Here is a 20,783-nt window from a genome sequence, read left to right as displayed (position 1 = left end):
GACTGGAATTTCACGTATTGGTGCCCGTGTTCTTCTGGCCTCAGGAAAGCAGTCTCTCTTACAGGAAGTACTGCCTTACTCTGTGTAATCATCAGGAGGGCTTTTGATATAGTCTTCTGTTTCCCTTACTGAATAAAGGCATTTTTCACTCCTTTCAGACCCAGTTTGCAGATAATTGGAAGGGCAGTTCTTTCCGCTACTGTCTGCTGTCTATGGTCTCCAGCTGTCCACTAATTGCTAGACTAAATATGGTGTAAATGTGCTCTAGAGATGGTATATAAATGTATAAATGTAGACTAGCAGGGAAAGTGTCACTGTGCTAGAAGGAGGATAATATATGGAGCACTGCACAAAGCAGCTTTTCATTATTGCTTGACTTGGCTTCATCAGATATTTAGGCTTTAGGTTCGCTCACAGCACTGGCTGTATTATGACTGTTTTTGTGTCATTGAGCAAATATATAAAGCTGATAAATGCAGCTTGCAATGTGTCACTGCCTACTGTTGTTGACTGGCTGGTTTCCTTGTGTGGGAACAGTTTCCAGGTTGGACTCGCAGTTTGTGAGCCTAGATTTGACAGAAGATTATCAATGACAATGATTGAAGTTTGAATGATCAAACTAAGCGCCACTAAGTTCACAAATTCACAAATTTAGCTTGGCTATATTAATTTGTTTCCTATTTAACCAAGATTAATGCTGTTCTTCATCTCAGAAATCTGAAGCCAAAGCTAGGAATGACAAATATTCCACAGGCTGACAGTATTCCAGTTAAACTTTCAGGTATTTTTACACAATTTCATAACATTTGCAAAAGCATTTAGATAAGGAATGTCATTTTCTTGTGTTTTTTGGCTGATCTATCCAAAATGTCTCTGACTTTTTATGTCCCGGGTTAGCATTGTTAGCATCATCCCGGATTAGCACTGTTAGCAATACCAGTTGTTGGGATTTTGCTCATTCTTACCCCATGAAAACATATCCACAGATTGTGTGTAGGGCTACTTTTGTGAATAGGAATTAATTTTATTTATGTATTTATTTTTTTGTACATTTTTGTAGTACTTGTATCTCTGTTGAGAGATATTTATTAGCATGTATCTTTGTATTCTAGAAACACTGTCTGTTGCTTTCAGCAGATTTACTTATTCAGACAATGATGAGAACACATTTTTTTTCCCTTTTTTGTACAGCTAAATCTACTTTTAAAATGACAGGTTAGTTGAAAAATAATAAAGGACATTTTCATTTATATTTAAATTTCCACAACCTTTAGCTGAATCTCCTATCAGTAATGACATGCACTTGCATCATCATACACAGCAAATGTTACGAATTAGGAGTCTTGGTCGGGGACTCTTCTTTGTTTAGTAAGCTCCATTTGCCTGGAATAGAAATGAAACACTAGCCACCATGCTAAACAAACAACAGTTTTTTTCTGTGTTTGTGAGCATGCTATAGGGCATTGGAAATTGACTTTATACACAAGGCACGTCATAGTTTTATGATTATTTGTTTAGCAGTTATAAGAGGAAGGAAAATTGTTATTTCAATTTATGTAATAAACAATAACCTTGAGTGTTGCAAATTGATAAACTGTATGGGATTTAGAAATAAGGGACTTAAGTTGCTCTGTATTTGAAATTTACACTTTGTTGGCTTGATGAATACATCAGTATGAAGATGTAGGGTGGTTGTTTGCATTGTGGCACTTTGAATATTGTAATTGTAAAAACAAAAAAAAAACACACACAAACACACAAATGGTACAACTTACTAACAAGGTAATACAGGATCTTAATGTAAAAAAAAAGTGTTAATATAAAATGATGTATTTTCATCAGTATTTGAGTAAAACTGCGTGCAAATGGTTATATTCTGGTATTATTACATTATTGATTATGTTTTTATGTAATATTACGTGTTGCATGCCCTAACACATGGACAGTTTGCATAAATTAGCACAGAAACAGGAAGTATTTCAAGGAAGTGTGTGTACTGTGCAGGCAATACTATATAATACATATGTTGTAGTGGTGCTGTGCACCCATACTACTAGTATATCTTACTGGTTTAGGATGTTATTGTTTTTGGTAGTGTGTGTGTGTGTGTGTGTGTTAGAGACTAGCTGCTGGTAGGAGGTGGGATAGAGAGCATTCTTCTCATGGTGAAATGTTCTCATGGTGTGTGTGTGTAGGTTCAGTCCCCCCACCCTTCTGTCTCTCTTGTCATCATTGTCTTAGCTCACCCAGCCTCCCTATTCCTCCCTGAGAGTCACAAGGACTTCCTTCTCACACACAGCAGCCCAACCCCAACCACGGTGAAGTGTGTGTGTGTGTGTGTGTGTGTGTTTGATTAAAGATGTGTGTCTGTCTGAATCCAGAAAATATATATATGGATGATTGACATACTCTTTTGCAAGACTGAACGTGGACATGCAGGAGCACACTTGTGCAGGTTGGATTCTGTATTGATGGTGGTGTTTAAGTGCATCCGTTTAAATGTATGTATGTGTGTATGTGTGCGAGTGTGTGTGTATATGTGTGTGCCTGTCTTTCTTTTCCTCCTGAAAGCTAATTAGAATGACAATAAGAGGAATGTGTAGAAGAGAGCGGTGGTCCCCAAGCAGAGCAGCAGAGGAGGGGGAGAGGGCCCACGTGTGAGTGAATGGGCACACGTCGCACTATTCATCCAGATGTGACGTGCCCGCCGCTGGGGCCCCACATCACCTCTCTCTCTCTCTCTCGTCTGGAGCCCCGTGTTTTGACTAGCACTGTGGTTTCACTGCCTGGTCTTCCCAAGTATTCTCTGTTAGGCTCCTGAGAGCAGCATAGATCTCCATCTTCTGCTCAGTGCTTGTTTCTAAAGTGAGCGTTTACGTGCTAATTGACTGTTAGAACAGTGGAATTTGAGTGTCAGCTGAACAGTAAGTAATTGATGAGAAAGAAAAGCTGTTAAAGTGGGCTGTGGACTTTTTTGTCTGAACCCTTAAGAAACCAGACCCAGTTCTGAATATGAAAAAAAAAAAAAAAAAAAAAAATATATATATATATATATATATATATATATATATATATATATATATATATATATATATATATATATATATATATATATATATATATAAGAAATAATTTAACTAAATTAATTGAGTCACACATTACTGTTTCTCTTGTTGTAATCACATAGTCACATGACTTCTGTAAATATTTTAAGGCTAAAATCGCAGTGTAACATCTCACAAAACACAAATGTCCTTTTATAACTACTTTATCATCATTAAGTTATTTTAACACGCATGTTAAAATGAAAAGATTTTGTTATTAATATTTGATATTATGGCTATTAGAATTACTGTTTATTAATATAGCTACATAATTTAAGACATTTTACACTCTCCCTCATATACACAAACACCACATCAAGTACATACTACTGTAGTCCTACAGCCACAGCATCTTAACCATGACAGAGGTTATAATGAAGAATGATGATAGTGTGCTCTTTTAGGAAAACCAAAATAGGGTCACATAAACCATAACGCTGTACACCCAGCTAGGAAATTATTAGGAAATATACTCCATTTTAACAGGCATTGTTGGAAACACTTTAAGATGGTTAACTAAGTTATCACTGCCTCTCTGTCAGGTGGTGGGCATTTTTGTGTGTTTTTGTTTGTGTGTGTGTATGTGAATACACTATCCTACACTGAAAGGACTATACACACTGTATCTTGCACTAATGTCTGTTCAATTTAATAATACAATACAATATAATTCTGATAATGTTACAGTGATAGTTTAGAGGTAGCAGCTTTACTTTTACTTCTCTTGCATGCCTTACTTGATATACAAACTAGAGATAGTAAAAATATTAAGGACATTTGGACATTGATAAACTATATTTTTATATGGCAGTTATTTGTTTTTGTGGCTGATTCACCTAAAAAGCCCATTAAATACACTTTCATGCACATCACAGTGATGTTTACTCACTTTTTACACTCTGTAATGAAGTGAAATCTTCATTTGGGTCAGTGTTCTTGAAGCACTCATGTTATCCTCACTATCAAATAAGCATATTGTCTAACATTTTTATTACCAAGCCGTTATGCTGTTATTATTTTTTGGGCACAGCAAAGCCTTGTCTGACCTTAGCCTGATAATGTTTAAGGCATGAATAAAGGAATTGATTCCTTGCTGCCTCCAGGGCATTATGCTTTGAGCCATGCAGGATGCATTGTTCTTCAGAGCTACCTCTCAGCCATACAGGGGTCTCCTGTGGACAGCTCAACAACCTGAGGATGGGTCAGGTGTGTTTGTGAACGAATTCTCACAGAATTCCCTTTTTTTTCTCATGAGTTTTTTTTGTTTCTGTGCTTCTTGGTTTGATCGCTGTCATCGCTGTAGGTTTACAAAGTTTTGTTTAAATACTGCAGCGTCTCAGATTTGGAGCTGACCAGGAAATGGGCTGTGCTCTTGTAAATAAACCCTGCCTCGGAAGTGCAGATTATTCTCGATTTACACAATTTGGTGTGCCACAGGCTTCAAATGATCCTCAGACAGGTCCTGTGGTGCTTGACTGATATAAAGCAGGTTGTCGTTTACTGTGTTGGGCTTGAATTTTTGTTCTAATCAAGATGTGTGTTTCAGAGTGTTCCTCTTTGAAGGTCAACCTATCCATTTATTCTTTTTGTACACTCATACAGTCTGGCATCTGTAACAGGATTTAAGGTCATGGGATAAAATAAAAAAAGATCCTAAAGTTGCTCTGAAAAAAATGGACAGTAGTGCTCTAGCATATATTTAGCTAGAAAGAAATCTTATTGTTTGTAAAAACGGCAGCGTCATCGCTCTCCAGTGAGGATCCGTGATTAATTGTGGAAAACAATCAAAGTTTCTTTGCAGACCTGGGTTCTGAAGCATAATCTAGTGTTGCTTCAGCGTGTGAGTTTCTCTGTGGTATATATATCCATTTCTTCGTCATCTGTAGTTTGATTTTTAGCGGGTGGAAAAAATGGATTATAATGAAAAATCTTTATTTTTTCTTTTTTTTTTCTTATAGATTGAAGATATTTTTTTTAGGCCATAATCGCCCAGCACTAATGCTCACCCTCATGCTTAGACCTGCTCCTGTTTAATTTCCTCCTGACTGTCTCTATAGTAACTAATAGGAAAGTGGAGTATGGCTTCTGGCTGCGCCGCGAATGGGCTGCATATGAAAGCAGCAGGCAGGGTGCTCTCCACCCCCACGACGGCAGAGACAGAAATGCGTACACACACATACACACGCAAAAACACACACACACACACAATGACACAGATGCACGCAGAGGGTTGGTTATCGAGTCGGGTCACCCAGAGCTTACTGAGCTTGACAGATTAGCCCTCAGGTGCCGGGGAGGAGGCAGAGAGGCAGATTTTGCTTGGTATCCCAGGCAGTAGCTAAGGGGATGAGGCAGGCAACCACCACAGACACCCCCCTCCACCCTAGCACCACCTCCATCCCCCACACATCACCAACCCCTGCCTCCAACTTCCAACCAACCCCCCATACTCAACAGACAGCAGCCTATTTAAATGTAACCGACATCCGAGCCCATCTGAGCACGCAGCGACTGCCTCCCAGTGATTTAATGCTGGGAGAGACAAGCTTGCGTGTCGCTGCCGCTTTTACCGGCCGTAATTCGTGGCAGTCTCATTGATCATATGCTAAACAATAGTACGGCGAGTGGAAATGCGGCAGGGTTTCCCCGCTGCGTGTTCTGTGTTGTGTGGCGGTGTTAAGATGCACTGTTAACTGCTTGTGTGAGTGACAACAGAAAGAACAATCTCCTCCAGCCAGTTCAAATGCCACTTGTTAACACCATACTTTACCCCACAGTATGCTTTCTTGTTTAAGTTTCCAGAGAACAAAGTGTTCAGAGCTTGGTTATGGTGGTGTTTGTGGTTGTTGATGTTGTTAATTGCATAGGGGGAAAACTGACTCGTGCATCTTCCTGTGCTTATCACGCTATAATATCAAACTGGATCAGCAGAGGGAGCTCTTCACGCTGCAGACTGTGCTCACGTGGCATAATGCAACTGGAGGCAGAATGAGGCAGAGCCAGAGAGAGGTGTTTCACGTCAATATGGGATATCCAACAGTGCTATCACACATTAACATTTTTTAATCGATATCACACACCCATACCAGGGAGTAGAATTTTGTTTTCCAGTTTGGAAGACTAATAATTATTAGTGGGGGAAGTATTGCGTTAATTAATAAACACAGTGGTGCCAGACCAACATTTTAAGAGAGACAAAACAGTCCCTCTAGTCCTGTTGTTGTTGTTTTTTTTTTTCTTCTTCCCCCTGCCCCCATCACTTTTCAGCCTTTCTTTCTTTCTCTCTCTCTGTCTCTGTCTCTCTAAAACACCCTGCCACCTCCCAGTCCTCCCTTTCCTTGGATGAGTGGTTTTCTGTCGCTTTTAGTTTTGGTTGGGGGGCATCTACTGCTGTCTCTGTTGTTGGTCCTGGCTAAGGATGCACCCCCACACAAGCACACACACATGCACACAATTGCACACTACTCACCTCCTCTCCTAGCCCCCCAACAGGGCACACGTCCCTGTGGGTCATGAATAATCTAGGCGTCTCTCCGTGCCATCGCATGCGACTCCTCCAACAAAAGACGAGCCCCGGCTCCCGAGGAAGCCACGGTGGAGCGCTGGAGGAGAACAATAGTGCGTGGCCGGCTACAGCGGACCCAAGGCACATGAAATAAAACCCAAAACCGGTGGAACAAATTCTGCCCGTGCCACAGAAAGAGGAAGCAGAGACTACTCATTTGGATGACCAGTCAGGGCCGTAGAATTACAGCCACCAGAATAATTGCACGGCCCCAGATAAAAGAGCTGCCCTTCGCTCATGTAATTTTGGTCACAGCAACTCGGGCACCCAAAGCGAATGTCCGTGCTATGTCTTGATACTGGACGCGATGGTCAGGCCGTGGGGCCCTGCGTACGGGGATGGATTTGGCAGATGCGTGTTATTTTCAGTGCCCTGGCTTGACATAAGTGGGCCGAGGCCGAGAGCCCGGGTGACTCTGAGCCGTTTGGGGGGAAAAACAGCACCTGAAAAAATACGCCAGCTTCTGCCTTTTTCCCCTCAAACAGATGTGCACTTTCAAAGAGAGGAAAGAAAGAAAAAAAGCTTTAAATGTTTATTCTTCCCATAAGCACAGAGCAGAGGTGTCATCTGCCGTGCATTGTGGCATGGGAGTCAACGTGCTGCACATTCTACAGCTTGCATAAGTGATTTCCAGTGTGGCATGAAACTCGAGGAACGCGAGGCTCCTCCAGCAGCCGCCAAACGCGCCCTTTGTCTCCGGCATAACGGCCAAAGTCCACCCGCCAAAGTCGTTCCGTTCCAGTCCAGTTCACGCCTTACAACAGGCCCAAAGTATTTGACATCTCCAAACACTCGGGGCCCGAGTGGCGGCAGATGTGACTGGGTCCGGACCACAGAGGGAGGCTTTGTGTTGCGCTCGACTCCCTGACCACGCTGCTGGTCAGCCTGACGAGGTGCTGAGGACTGTCAATCAAACTCATTCCATTTGGCTGCAGTGACGTGTGTGTGTGTGTGTGTGTGTGTGTGTGTGTGTGTGTGTGTGTGTGTGTGTGTGTGTGTGTGTGTGTGTGTGTGTGTGTGTGTGTGTGTGTGTGTGTGTGTGTGTGTGTGTGTGTGTATGTGCGCTTGTATCTGTTTGGCTTTTTGATGCCCAGAAGCAGATGTCTTACTTGGCATACTTCTGCTGCTTGTGTTTACACTGATTTCATTCAGCATCTTAATGGTCTTTTACTATAGTCGAGTTGTGGCAGTCGAAGGATTCGCAGTGCAGTTGTCGAGCGCATGTTTATAATTGTTGTTTTCTTTAACGTTTGGATAACCAGTGCATTGACATGATGTGAAACTGAACCCCTAAGGTATCAATAGTCTAAAGTCTCAGCTGTGCACACCTTTTGAAAACTCCTCTGTGAATATGTTTTTATGTTTACCAATATGATATTTTTTAAAGTGATTGAGTAGATGCCATATCATTACAGCCATTCACAAAAATGTACGCAAAATGTACTAATTATGTACAAAAAAATCGATTTCGATATTTTTACAAATTTAGTCAATACTACAAGACTATGAGATATTCATATTCATGTGTTAAGGATAACGACAGCTCTGTACAAGGCTGATTATAGGGACTTTTGTTAGCCGCTATGTGGAACTACAAAACTGGTGCACTGATAGCTAGTTAACATTCAGTGTTGTACCTCACACTGTGTGCAGTCTAGGCTTGACTCGCATCAACTCCTGTAGTTGTGTAAAACTAATGCACCTTGTGGAGGAGGCCATTACTGGATACCCCTCTCAAGAGTGCATCTTCACACAGCTATCTGAACAAAACAGCAACGCAGTGCAGAACCCATTTAACTGGAAGGCTAATAGTTATTTGCCCCAAAACTTATTGGACCAATCAGTTATGAGACAATGTAAGGAACAACAGCCTAATTGACATTATGTCAAAAAACACTGAGGGTGGAAAAAAAACATATTGTGATACATAATATTTATCCTGAAAATGTCTTTAATAATTCTGATACATTATCCCTACCCTTTTGTCAACAAGACCCTATCTAAACAATAGTGCTGATGCTTTTATGGTCCTTAAATCACAATATATTGATGAGCTTCCATGTGATCCAGCAGCCAGGAGATTGCTTTTTTTTCCTGCATTGAGACGAAGGAGCCAATGGGTTAAATGACATATGGTTATGAAGATGGCAAAGGAAGCTTGGGAGGGGGGTAAAGGGTGGGCGAGTGACTCTCGGAGTGGAGTGACCTGAGTGACATTGATTAGAATTAGAATGCAAAGCATGCAAGGTAGAGCTTTTAGGGGGGGGCAGCGTTAAGTTACGAATGCATCACTTAACCCGGGATGGACGCAGGGGGTAGGGACGATGTCTGTAGAAGAATATGGTGTAAATGAGGTAAATGGGGGTGTGATTTTTTTTTTTTTTTTTTTGAAGGAGTGGACGTAATGGTCTTGGCTGGGGGTGTTGGACTATTAATCCATGCTTGTGCTCTCCTCCAAGTAGGGATTTTCTCCATACTAAAATGAGCGTATTTTGCAGTGCTGTGACATTCTGACCTACTTATTATAGGAGGCCTCCCGTTCTCCTATTTAGGGGACTTGTTGCTTGTAATTTGGCTAAAATCAGCTACCACTTTCCAGAGCTTTGCCATCCTGTGTCTTTTTTATTTGGAAGCTTTTCAATTAGGAAGCTTTATGGTTCACTTAAGAACTTTGCTGTGGATCTGAACCATGCTGTATTCATTATTCTTGAAGAAAAGCAGAGACAGAAATGCTGGATTAGATATCTGGATGAAGCTGAGCCACAAGTATGGACACAGGAAATTTATTTAAAACTGATACTAATGCCCTCAATCTCTGCTTTCTGTGGGAACAGCTCCTATTCCTAGCTTTCTATAATGCTTAAAAACGATAGAAACGGATGAATATGGGATTTAAACGCCCTTTAAATGCCTTAAAGAAGACATTTAAATTAGAAATGTTCTGCTATTCAGTGAGAAAACATGTAATCTGTTTTGTTTGGGAACATCTTGTGACCAAGCTGAGTATGAACTCAGTGAATTAGCATTACTTAACCCTCCCCCATTGTGGTTCTGCCCCCAGTACTTTGTGTAGTCCAGTGCATTTAGAAATTAACGATTAGTTGATATTGAAATTTAGAGTCAACTATTTTTTTATAAGCAAAACATAATCAACGATTATGACGACTATTTGTTGCAGTCCTGCTCCCAGTACTGCAAAAACACCAGTAATTGAATTGCGTATTCCATGAATGAATTTGCATGTTTCATTCCACACAGCATTCAGATTTCAGTTTGACCGGAGACACATTTGACTGCCAAGTGTAAATACATGTGGATAGAATCTTACCAGGTTACAGTCCATAGTCATGTGACATGAAGTGACCAGGTGTAAAGAGAGTCTACACTGCTCAGGACAAGAGGTGTAAAAGTCTATATAAAACAAATAAATATATAAAAATGACTATTCTAATGCACCAATAAGATCATATATAGGATTGCAAAGCATTACTTGGTGCTATGTGAATAACTGAAGTGGAAGTATATAGTGTATAGTATAAAAAGAATTTTAAAAAAAATCTAGTGTAAAGTGTATCCAGAGGAACGGTCATTTTTGTCATTTTCCTTTTTTTATGAAAGTCTGAAATGCACAGTAAGACAAAGGTGCATGCCCCCCTCAACCCAACCCACCCTCAGTTTGGGATGATCGTGCTTAATAAGCGTGAAAAAAGACCAAGTACACATCTGTTTAAGTGTGCCATGCAGCGTCACAGTGAGACTTGGATGGAAATAGGTCATTACTGACATTCGCCTTTGTTGCCTTGAGTGGCTGGAGCTGCGATGGGTCACTGTTTTGGCTGGCTGTGTATGTGTACGTGTGTGTGTGTGTGGATGTGTGTTTTATGCTACAGAGAGCACCTAGTAGGAAATGGGGGTTGGGTGCACACAGCAGAAGCTCTGGAGCTTTATGTATGTATGTGAGAGCTGTATCTCTCTCTCTCTCTCTCTCTCTCTCTCTCTCTCTCTCTCTTTCTCGCTTAAGAGCCTTATTCAGGAAGCACTGACTGCTCTCTTTCTTATACACTGTAAAAAAAGAAAAAATGATTCATGGGATTAGTGAGGTTTTTTTCTCTTGTGAGTGAGGCTGAACACTGGCCAGTGTGCTCATAGCAAGGTGAGATGAATTATCTATTATCTCTTTTTAATTTTTTTTTTTTAGTTTGAGCTAGGCCTGATATTGTGGACCAGATGTAAGAGACATTCCAATTCCAAAGCTGAGAGAGTGTTTAACATTCCTCGATCCACATGGGAATACATCATAGAAGGCTTTACCACCCACATATCCACACTCAATGCAGCAAACCCCACACACATATACTGTATTTATACCCCAGATACAACAGGTCAGGGATTAGTTCTGAACCTATTGTTGTTTTAAATGCTGACAGGCAAAGATTAGCAGAAAATGTGCAGAATTGCAGAAATGCTCGTCATTCTGCTTATGTAACTCAAACTCACACATCAGGTGTGTGCATTGACTAGTCATATATTTTTGCTTTTGTGTTCACAAGTCCCTGCTTTTGCTGTTGCTGCTTAGAATGCATGGCAGTTCAGTGCCAGCTGCACTCATTGCATTCCCAACAAATCGAAAAACGAAAAATATTTGAAACTAGTAAAAGCCTGTTCTTTGCTTATTCCATCTTTTTCTTCTGATCTAGGGCACTACCTCGATTAAAACGCCTGTCAATTTCCCCACTGAATTGCCTCTGGAGGCTGTTTGAAGGGACTACTGTTTTTAAGGATGCCTGAATACCTGTTGCCTAATGAGTTTGTGTGTGGAATTGACTTTTTTTTCCCTCTCTTTTCTTATTATTGAAAGTAGGTTTCTGGGACTTTCCTATAAGAATGTAATTGCTCTTGGAACATGAAAGTGGGTTTTTCAAAGCGAGCGTTCTTGTTCAGTGGAGGACATGGGCTTGAACATGGGTTGGTTGGATGATCTTTTGCAATGATTGAAAGGCTTTTTTTCCCCATCTAAATCCAACTACATGATTTACACAGAAACACACAGTTTAAAACCGAACCGTACAATGCGAAAAAAAAAAAAAGAAACACATTGGTCACTGTCCAAACACCAGGCCAGTTTTGACAGGGCATTGACTAAACTATGGACTAAACTAGTTTCATTGACAAATTGACCAAGTAATCATGGAGCTTTGCTTAGGTTTAGCTTTAACATGGGTCTGGGAAAACTGTGAATAATTTGATTGATACTTAATGAAGCTTAACACAAGCAGAACATGGACTGATCTAGTTCTGCTGTGTTCTGATACTCACTCTACTTGCCTGAGTGGTGTACTCTCAGGAGGGATATTCCCTTTACTCTGCTTCTACTCGTTGCATGTTTATTGTACTGTTTGTTCCATGTTGCACCATAGTTCTGAAGGAACAAAATTTTATTGCACTGTGTACTTGTCCTTGTCCTTGGAATGACAACAAAACCTCTTGACTTGACTTCTTCCACGAGGCACATCAATCAAAAATGTGTTTGAGTTTAAATCAGATACAGCAAAAACTCTGTCTACACTGGATTTCCAAAACTTCCAAAATATGCATAACATGATCGGATCATAACAGCTCAATTGACGATTTGCTGGCTAATTGCCAAATGCATATTTGAGCTGAAAATCAGCCACTACCAATACGTAGCAACAGCATGTACCTTCCAGGTCACTATAAGTATTTTCAGTGGATGATATATTGTCCCAAAAAATATTGCGATTTTAACATTTTTGTAATTTTAAAACAATTAAATTTCACTTACATAATGATAACAGAAAAAAAAAATCATAGTTGGCAATGATACACTTATTTCTTAACCAGCTGCAGTTTACACTGTGTGTATTGAGTCACAGTTATTAAGAATAAGTAAGAATTGGTCAGTTTTTGATGCAGGATTGGATAAAATACTGTTTACTGCTATATATGTGAACAAACATACAAATAAACACAATAGGCGATATCATGATTATCAAATATTATTGAAGTCATGTTTATTTATTGTACAATAAATCGATAATGTAATTATTGTCATTTGAAATACGTCATAAAAGCATTACAACCCACAGTGGACAGTGCAATGGGTGGTAATGATCATGAGCAGCGGCACCTGGCAGAAATAACATCCATATTTAATGCAGGAGGAAACACACGCATCCTGCAGGTCAATACAACATTCTTTAGCTTCCATTGGACACGGCAAAAGTCATCATGTGACATGATACTAGTTCCAGTCTCATGACACATCCCAAGGCTAGATACTAATGCTGACTGCAGGAATCCCTCCCTAGCTTTGACCCAGCAGAACCCTGGATCTTCTGAGCTCTTATTAATAGAGGTTTGTATGATAGCTGTTTAAAGATTGAGAGTTCTCTGTGACCGTGTTCTCTAGAGCATGGTAGCATGGTTGGGTAGATGGTGTCTCATTGATCAGATGTCTCTCTGCAGAACTTGGACTATAAAGGTTCTCATGGTCTTACTCAAAGACTCTCTTTCTGCTGGGTTCTGTTCATATTGAGCTCTTGCAGACGGCAAGTTGTACAAACACACCAGGAAACACGGCCTGCTGCCGCCTGCAGTGCTCACCTCAAATTTACAGTCAAGCTCATACAAGCCCGAGTCTCCACCCTGACTGTGCTGTGTGTTTTCACTGTTGCTCTTCACGACCAGAGCTAGGGGGCTGAGTAAATGTGAGAAATAAAGGAGTGCATTGTTTTTCTGAGATCCTGAAGATACTTTTAACTTCTCCAAGATAAATGAACTCTGAGTGACTGCACGACAGATGGCTTCAGCAGAGGAGTGCTGTTCAAATGTGTTAAACAAGCAAAAAGCTTATGTGTATTAAGCTACACTATACAACTTTACATGTGTGTCTTGTTACTAAAGCGTGCAGAGCTGTACCTTCACTTGAACTCTGTTATATTTCAGGGCGTATAGTGGAAATTAATGCATTATAATATCACAATATTTCAGAGTATTTCTGTGATAATTATATTTTTGGTGATATGGGTGATAGGGGTGGGCAATATTATATCGTATACAATATATTGTGACACATAGATATCATGATATTAAAGTTCATATCGTGATAATAGGGATGGTTTGTCTTAAAAGTAGTCCAATTATTTACTGTGAAGCTTTAGGTGTATTTATTGTATAATTGTTTTAGTTTATAGTTTTTGTTTGCAGTTTATATTCATGAAAATATACTGCAATATTTTTGCTGCATTATATTATTTTATTCTATATTATTTATTTTGCCACTTTATGATTATACTGTTATACTATTACACTATATTCCTGAAATTAATCAATTATTTTTCTGTTTTCCTATATTACCAAGTATATCGTTATCCCAAAAATACCCTGAAATATCGTGATATTATTTTAGAGCCATATCGCCAACCCCAATGCAAAATAATATACTACTGCAACAAAATAAATTTTGACGTTTTATTTAATGTAAGTATAGCAGTTTCAAACATTCAGTAGAAGCCAAAAAAACAACCTGTTAAATTCTCTATTTTGTAAACAACAGTAATTAATTATAAAATGTAACTAAATAAATAATGTAACAACAAAATGTAAGTTAATATTAACACATATAGTACATGTATATAAACTGCAAAAATTAACAATTAAACCAAAATCTATATAATATCCTTAATTCTTCACAGTAATGGACAAAATAGACTGCTTTCAAGACAGAATAGAGTTATTATTAATATAGATTTTTAAATTAAAATATTACTTTGTCACTGTATATTGTGTACTATAGGATATGGCACACTTCGAATTTGGACGTGACTTCAAATTATTTTTGCTGACCTCAATATTGCCTCAATATTAAGGTTATAACAACTAATAAATAAAATAGATTACAATAGATTAGAACATGTTAGCATGTTTTCAAGTCCACCTTAAATTCCACCTTGAATGTGGTATTTTGTCCAGCAGTTCCAAAACAAGGCATAGTTTTCATCAAGCTAACATTAGTGAAAATTGCCTTTTTTTTTCTCTCTCTCACTCAGTGGTAATAGAGCCTGCTAGAGTGTCTCATTTATAGTAAAAATATATCTCCCTCACATTTAGCAAACTCGTTAGCATTAGCATTTCCCAGAGTTTTCACTTCCACCTTTAATTCCACCTTAAATGTGGCAGCTTTAATCAAGAGACAAGGTCTGTTCCTTCTCTCATTCAGTGTTCCTAGAGACTGCTAAAGTAGTTAAACAAAATGCATCTCATTTCTTCTAAATATATATGTGTGTGTATATATATATATATATATATATATATATATATATATATATATATAATGTATATATGATAACTAATCTAACTAAATATTGTAACACTCAGGTTAATTTTTAATGTAATCATTATATAGTTACAACATTGGTTCAAAGACAGTTTTGTTTATTAAATAAAATGCTGGAATTCAAATTTAGCCTTTTTTCTTTTTTTCCGATTAATTCAGTTTTTTTTTCTGCTGTGTTGTTGAAGTGTCTAAGAACAGGCATGCAAGTAAAAGAATGTAGTTCTATTTTGTGCATATGACAATAAAGAGCTTTGACTTTAGACAACAAAGACATATTTGTGCTACGCCTGTTTCTGATAAACTCACTGTGTCTGTATTTCCTCATCCTCTAGTGTGCTTTTCTTCCTTGTTTTGACACTGTCTTGTCCTTTTAAATGGGAAACCACATGATGGTGGATTTAATTAGAGGTGTGCATGTGCTCCACCAATGAGAGAAGGGGATGGCTTTCTTGGCTCAGAGAGTATTTAACCTCTTTAGTGGCCCAGTGTCACCATAAGAATTTATAGCCAATGGTAGAGTGCTTTATAATTAGCAGGAATTAATCCAAAATAAGGGTCAAACCTACACTGCTGGGTAATAAGGAAAGTGACCATAAGTCAGCACTGCCCCCAGGCCTGAGCTGAGCTTTAGACTTTTGTTATACCTCTAAAACTCTAGGCTGAGGGAGGCTTTAACATGTTTTACAGTTATAGATTTGCCCTTTAATGTTTAAACTTTACAGTGTCTGAATAGATACTGATACAGATATAGAACCTATAAAATATTTGTATATATATTTCCCATTTTATTTTTAGCAGAATCATCATGGTCAATAAAATCTGACTTTCATTAAAATATATAAAGTAAAATAAGTGACTGACACAGTTCAACATATGATTAGTCAGTTGGTGCTATTCATTTTCCATGCATTAGTTAGTGAAATGGAGATTAGATGAGTGCAGTGAATCAGTCTTAAACGTAATATAAAAACAACCGTTTGAGAGTTACTGGTTAATCAGCATTACTCCACTAAACTCTGAGAAAAGCTTACTGAAGATTATAAATCAGGAGATAGACATTAAATATATTTCAAGTCACTGAACAAAGCCCGAAGTGCAGTTAAATCCATTATTAAGAAATGGAAAAAATATGACACACATGTGAAACTGCCTAGAGAAGGCCGTCCTTACAAACTGAGAGACCCTGCAAGACGGTGACAAGTGAAGCAGCCCACCAGCTCACCTAAGACTACTCATAGTTAGTAGTTAACCACTTATTAAGGCATTAAACTGATGCTGCCACCACCATGCTTCTCAGTGGGGATGGTGTGTCCTTCTAGACTCCTTACAGTTTGTGAGGCTGGCCTATTCGAGGCAGACGTATGTCCCATGTTCCTTCTATTTCTTAGTAATGCATTTACTTGAGCTCAGAAAATGTTAATACTTAAATATTTCAAGTCTTATATTGGGATGTTACAGGGTGAAAAGGGTGTTACAGGGTAAAGCTGTGGTTGCCAGTTCTCTAGTTTAAGGATTAATGAAGAGTCTGATGATTGATGTCTCAAATGGTCAAAAAGTGATTTAGGTTTAAACACATTGTGTCATGAGTATGCCATCTCTGATAGGTTCTTCTTAAAAGAGGTAGTTAGTTGTGGGATTTTTTTGTGTTTCTAGAAAGGTTTACGGCCCATTTCAGACAATAGTATAGAAAAACAGTAACAAAATTAGCCTGACGAGTTAAAAATATATTTTCTTTTATTAAAATTTAAGTTACGGTTATTGATAGAAACCAGACATGTATATGAACCAAAACAAATCGTTGTGTTTTGGACCCATGTTTACACAGGTTTTTAGAGACCTTATTTTCATATTGCAAAAACCCTAACAGATTAAAAATATTTTGTCCTTCTAAGCAAATCCTTGCATGCACTCCAACCACAAGCACACACACACACACACACACACACACACACGTGTCTCATTCATGCACAAATATCCTACTGTATATCATGTACTGTTGTTCTAAAGCTCATTTTATGTCAGAAATAGCAAAAACCAAATGCCCTCCGGTGAGACTGTTTTTGCAACGGCACATTCCTTTCGTTTAAGATGGAGTAATGGCTGTAATTGCCGTGTGAGGACACGGCCTTCCGTGCTGCAGACAGAAGACTGAGGCCTACTGTGTCATGAAGAGACGTAGCTCAGAGCTGTTGAGGCTCAGTTTCTCCAAAAAGCCTCCTATTAAATCAAAGAAGACATTTGTCAGATTTAGCTTAATAGAGTAAGAACTGTGAGCGTAGGGTTTTCGAGATAAATAGCCGAGCTCATTACGTGACAACGTTTAAACCATTCCTGCCGGAGCTGCTAAAAAAACGTAGCATTTTAGTTCTGCTTGAGCAGCTGTGACTTGTCATCAGAGTCCTGCTACATCTGTCTTGTGTTTTTTTTTCCTCTATTTTTTGCCATAAGGCTTGTTCAGAGTGCAGCAGCACAGCCCAGAACATCTGTGTTCAGCTTGGATCTTATGAGAAATGCTGTTATCTACATTAGGGCTTTTGATTCATACTGATACAAATGGTGCCTTGTGTGTAACACAATGTAATTTTCTCTTTTTGCAGTATATCAAGATTCCTGCCCCCACTGGGGACTCTCCTCATGCCCTGCGTGTCTTCTCCTTCTATCTGTCCAGTGACAGCAAGGACAAGCCTCAAGCCAGCTTCGACTGTATTCACCAGTATGCCTCAGGGTAAGTAGACTCGATGGCTAACTTCAGACAGAACAGTTTGACTGTTTTGTTAGTGATCAGTGAAACCTCAGATTCACAGAAATCTCAGATTTACAGTTCAATAAAATATGCTTAGACAGGAAAACTGTATATATCTAGGCAATATTAGAGCAACTAATGATTATATTGGTCGTCAACTAGGGGTGGGGTACATTTTTGATTCTTAGATGCATCTCGATTCGGATGTGGGTGATTCTGAATCAATTCACAAATGATAAAAATCGATTTTTCTAGATGATACACCATTATATCCTACCAGTGAAATTCATACACAAGGCGCACCGGATTTATGGGCTCACTGATGATTTTAAGTGGGCCTTATAGTCCGAAAAATACTGTATTATTATTATTATTAATTTATATTTGAAGGGAAATTCTTAAAATTTACTTGCACTTAAATATCAACTAAACCACTCATTCCTGTGTGTATATAAAGCATTACGAAGTCTATTAAAATGTGTAACTTTCTGTTATATACTTTGCATAATACTTATTCATAAACAGATCAAACACAGATCAGCCACAACATTAAAACCAGCCTTTTATGTACATTACTCTGGTCAGACATAACATTATAATCACCTTCTTGTTTCTGCTTTCCTTGTAGCTGGTTTTAGTATTACCATTACAACATCAATCCTAGATTTTTGCATTAAGAAAAGTAAGAAAATATCAATTTAACAAAGTATTGTGATATTTTTGTTTTGCAATACTAAATAAAAAATACTACAAAAAAAACAGTATAAATTTTTAGTTAGGCCTAATAGTTAACATTTATACATTGGTGGTAGACAGTGGTTCATTTTGTGTTGGATTAAACCCTACCCACTAGATAGCAGTGTAGTACTCTGTAGTTTGATCCAACTGATCTTTACTGAAAATAAATTTCAACATTTCGAAAACCGGGCTGTAAAATGGGAAGTTATGTAACAGTTTATTATATTCATTTTTCATTTTATTCATGCCCTCAAAATTAACCCAACCCTATAGGAATAAAACTTCTCGGCATTTGAAGTTATGACCATTGCGGTGACAATAAATCACCAATTAGGCCAGAGCTTAAATTCAGAGGGCAAATAACAGAGTTGTAAATAGGCCTGTAAAACCACATCTGAACATATTTGGTCCCAAACTAAATCACATACTTACTATTTATACATCAAAAAACGACCTAAAATACTGGATAATTGCTGTCTATGGCACCTTCAATAAACTGTTCAAAGCATCGTGCGGCTTAAGCTGTCACTGGAGTTAGATTTTTGTTTTTTAAGTGTTAGTATAAAAAACTTTTTTTTTTTTTTATGAATTGTTGTGAGTGTCCTATGCAAATTACAGTGGGTCACTATGAAATGAACTCTGTGTACGGAGTTATTTCAAGTTATTGCCGCAGATGTTTTACTTTTGTCATTTTTAGTACAGTCTCATGGGCGGTTAATTGAGATACTCCCATTTAAAGTGAACTCTAATGTGCTTATAATCATAATCATTAAAAAAGGCTAATTTTAACGTCAGTGTTAATCTGGTGTGTGCGTTGTGTGCTAAATATGGATTGTAGAGGCTGTACTTTGGGAGGACAAACATTTTACTTACCCTTGGACCTGAGTTACATCACCGTGTTTGTGGTGCTCATGGTGGAGGGTTCTGTTTTGTCCCCCCCCCCCAGCCTGAGGCACTGATCTGTTGGTTCTAGAGCTCAAAGGAGGCTTGTGGGCTCTACAATACTTTACTTGTCTTACAGAAAGAATAGCCCTACATAGGTTTGTGGGAAGAAAGGATGCAACGCAATTCCCCAAAGCTGGTCGAGGGCATTAGTCATAGATTAGTCACCGGCTTTCCGGTTGAACTGTGCACAATAGGCCCGAGTGTGCCACAGATGCACTTGGAGAAAATGAGAAAATATGGGATGAAAGGTGAAGAAATAAAGCTAGTATCCGGTATTTTATTGTTTTATCTGGCAAATCTTATTGTTCTTATAATATATTTTTGATTGATGTATAGGTGTGTGTAATGATTTGCAGATTGAACAGCAATGAGGTAAAGAACACTATTTTTTAAAAAGGAAAACAACATGAAAAGTGAATCAGACTTTTACTTTTTAAGTTTAATTTTTATTGTTAAGAATTTAAATGTCTAATTAACTCTGTTAGAATGTAATGGCTTGCGTAAAATTGCCTACCCTATTTTGGTATTTCTTTTCCTCCTCTAGCACAACTGATCAACATAATCAAAAGCTAATTAGCAATCCCTTGAAAAAGCATGCAGATAGGGGCAGGGGAACTACAGGACATTATTGGGAACCAAATATTGGGGCTTTAGCCTTGTACCTTCTAAGTACTTGTGACCCAAATGGAACATCTGTCTCATTTTTACCCCTTACTACTCGTTTCGTTCTCTTCAGGGATGGCAGGGACCGCCTGGAGGGCCAGGGCAGTATTCAGGACAAGATCACAGTGTGTGCGACGGATGACTCCTATCAGATGACCCGTGAGCGGATGTCCCAGGTGGAAAAAGACATCTTGAGTCGGTCAGCTATCGAGATCAAACCTGGCTCCACGCATCCAAGTAAGGAGCAACCTTAGCGTACTTTTCCCTTCACATAATTATGCATATAAACACACACACACATGTACAGAGTCAGTGTGAGGGACATCTTTTTTAGCATTAGGCATCACCAGTCAATAACTACAGCAATAAAACACAAAAAAATTATTACAGTGAATTTACATAGGGTGCTTTCACATTTGCCTTATTTTTTCTGGATCTTCTCCTGACTTTTCAGTTTGCTCTGAACCAAAAGAGAAGGCTTTAACCAAAATTTGGTCCCTCTATACGAGGTGTTCTCAGTTCAGATTTAAACCATTGTTTGGTTTATTTGCAGTGCGTATGGTTCAGACATTTGGACCAATCTGGACAATTATCATCGTCCCTAAATCAACAGAAGATTAAAACAGACCAGTGTTACCCCAAAATCTGACTTGCTTTCACGTGTATGCA

At 38.6% G+C, this 20,783-nt stretch overlaps 1 protein-coding gene across 1 annotated transcript in view; it reads left to right on the top strand.

Annotated features, from left to right (window-relative positions):
- Positions 1–20,783, top strand: part of LOC103035260 (RNA polymerase II elongation factor ELL) — a 43,500-nt gene that overhangs the window by 8,800 nt on the left and 13,917 nt on the right. Inside the window, exons 3-4 of the mRNA XM_022679741.2 lie at positions 17,623–17,750; positions 20,188–20,351. Coding sequence (XP_022535462.2) covers positions 17,623–17,750; positions 20,188–20,351 — 292 coding nt within the window. The remainder of the gene's footprint in view (positions 1–17,622; positions 17,751–20,187; positions 20,352–20,783) is intronic.

Source organism: Astyanax mexicanus, chromosome 9, assembly GCF_023375975.1.
Source record: "Astyanax mexicanus isolate ESR-SI-001 chromosome 9, AstMex3_surface, whole genome shotgun sequence".
Classification (NCBI taxonomy): domain Eukaryota; kingdom Metazoa; phylum Chordata; class Actinopteri; order Characiformes; family Acestrorhamphidae; genus Astyanax; species Astyanax mexicanus.
This window is presented reverse-complemented; position numbering and strand designations above follow the sequence as displayed.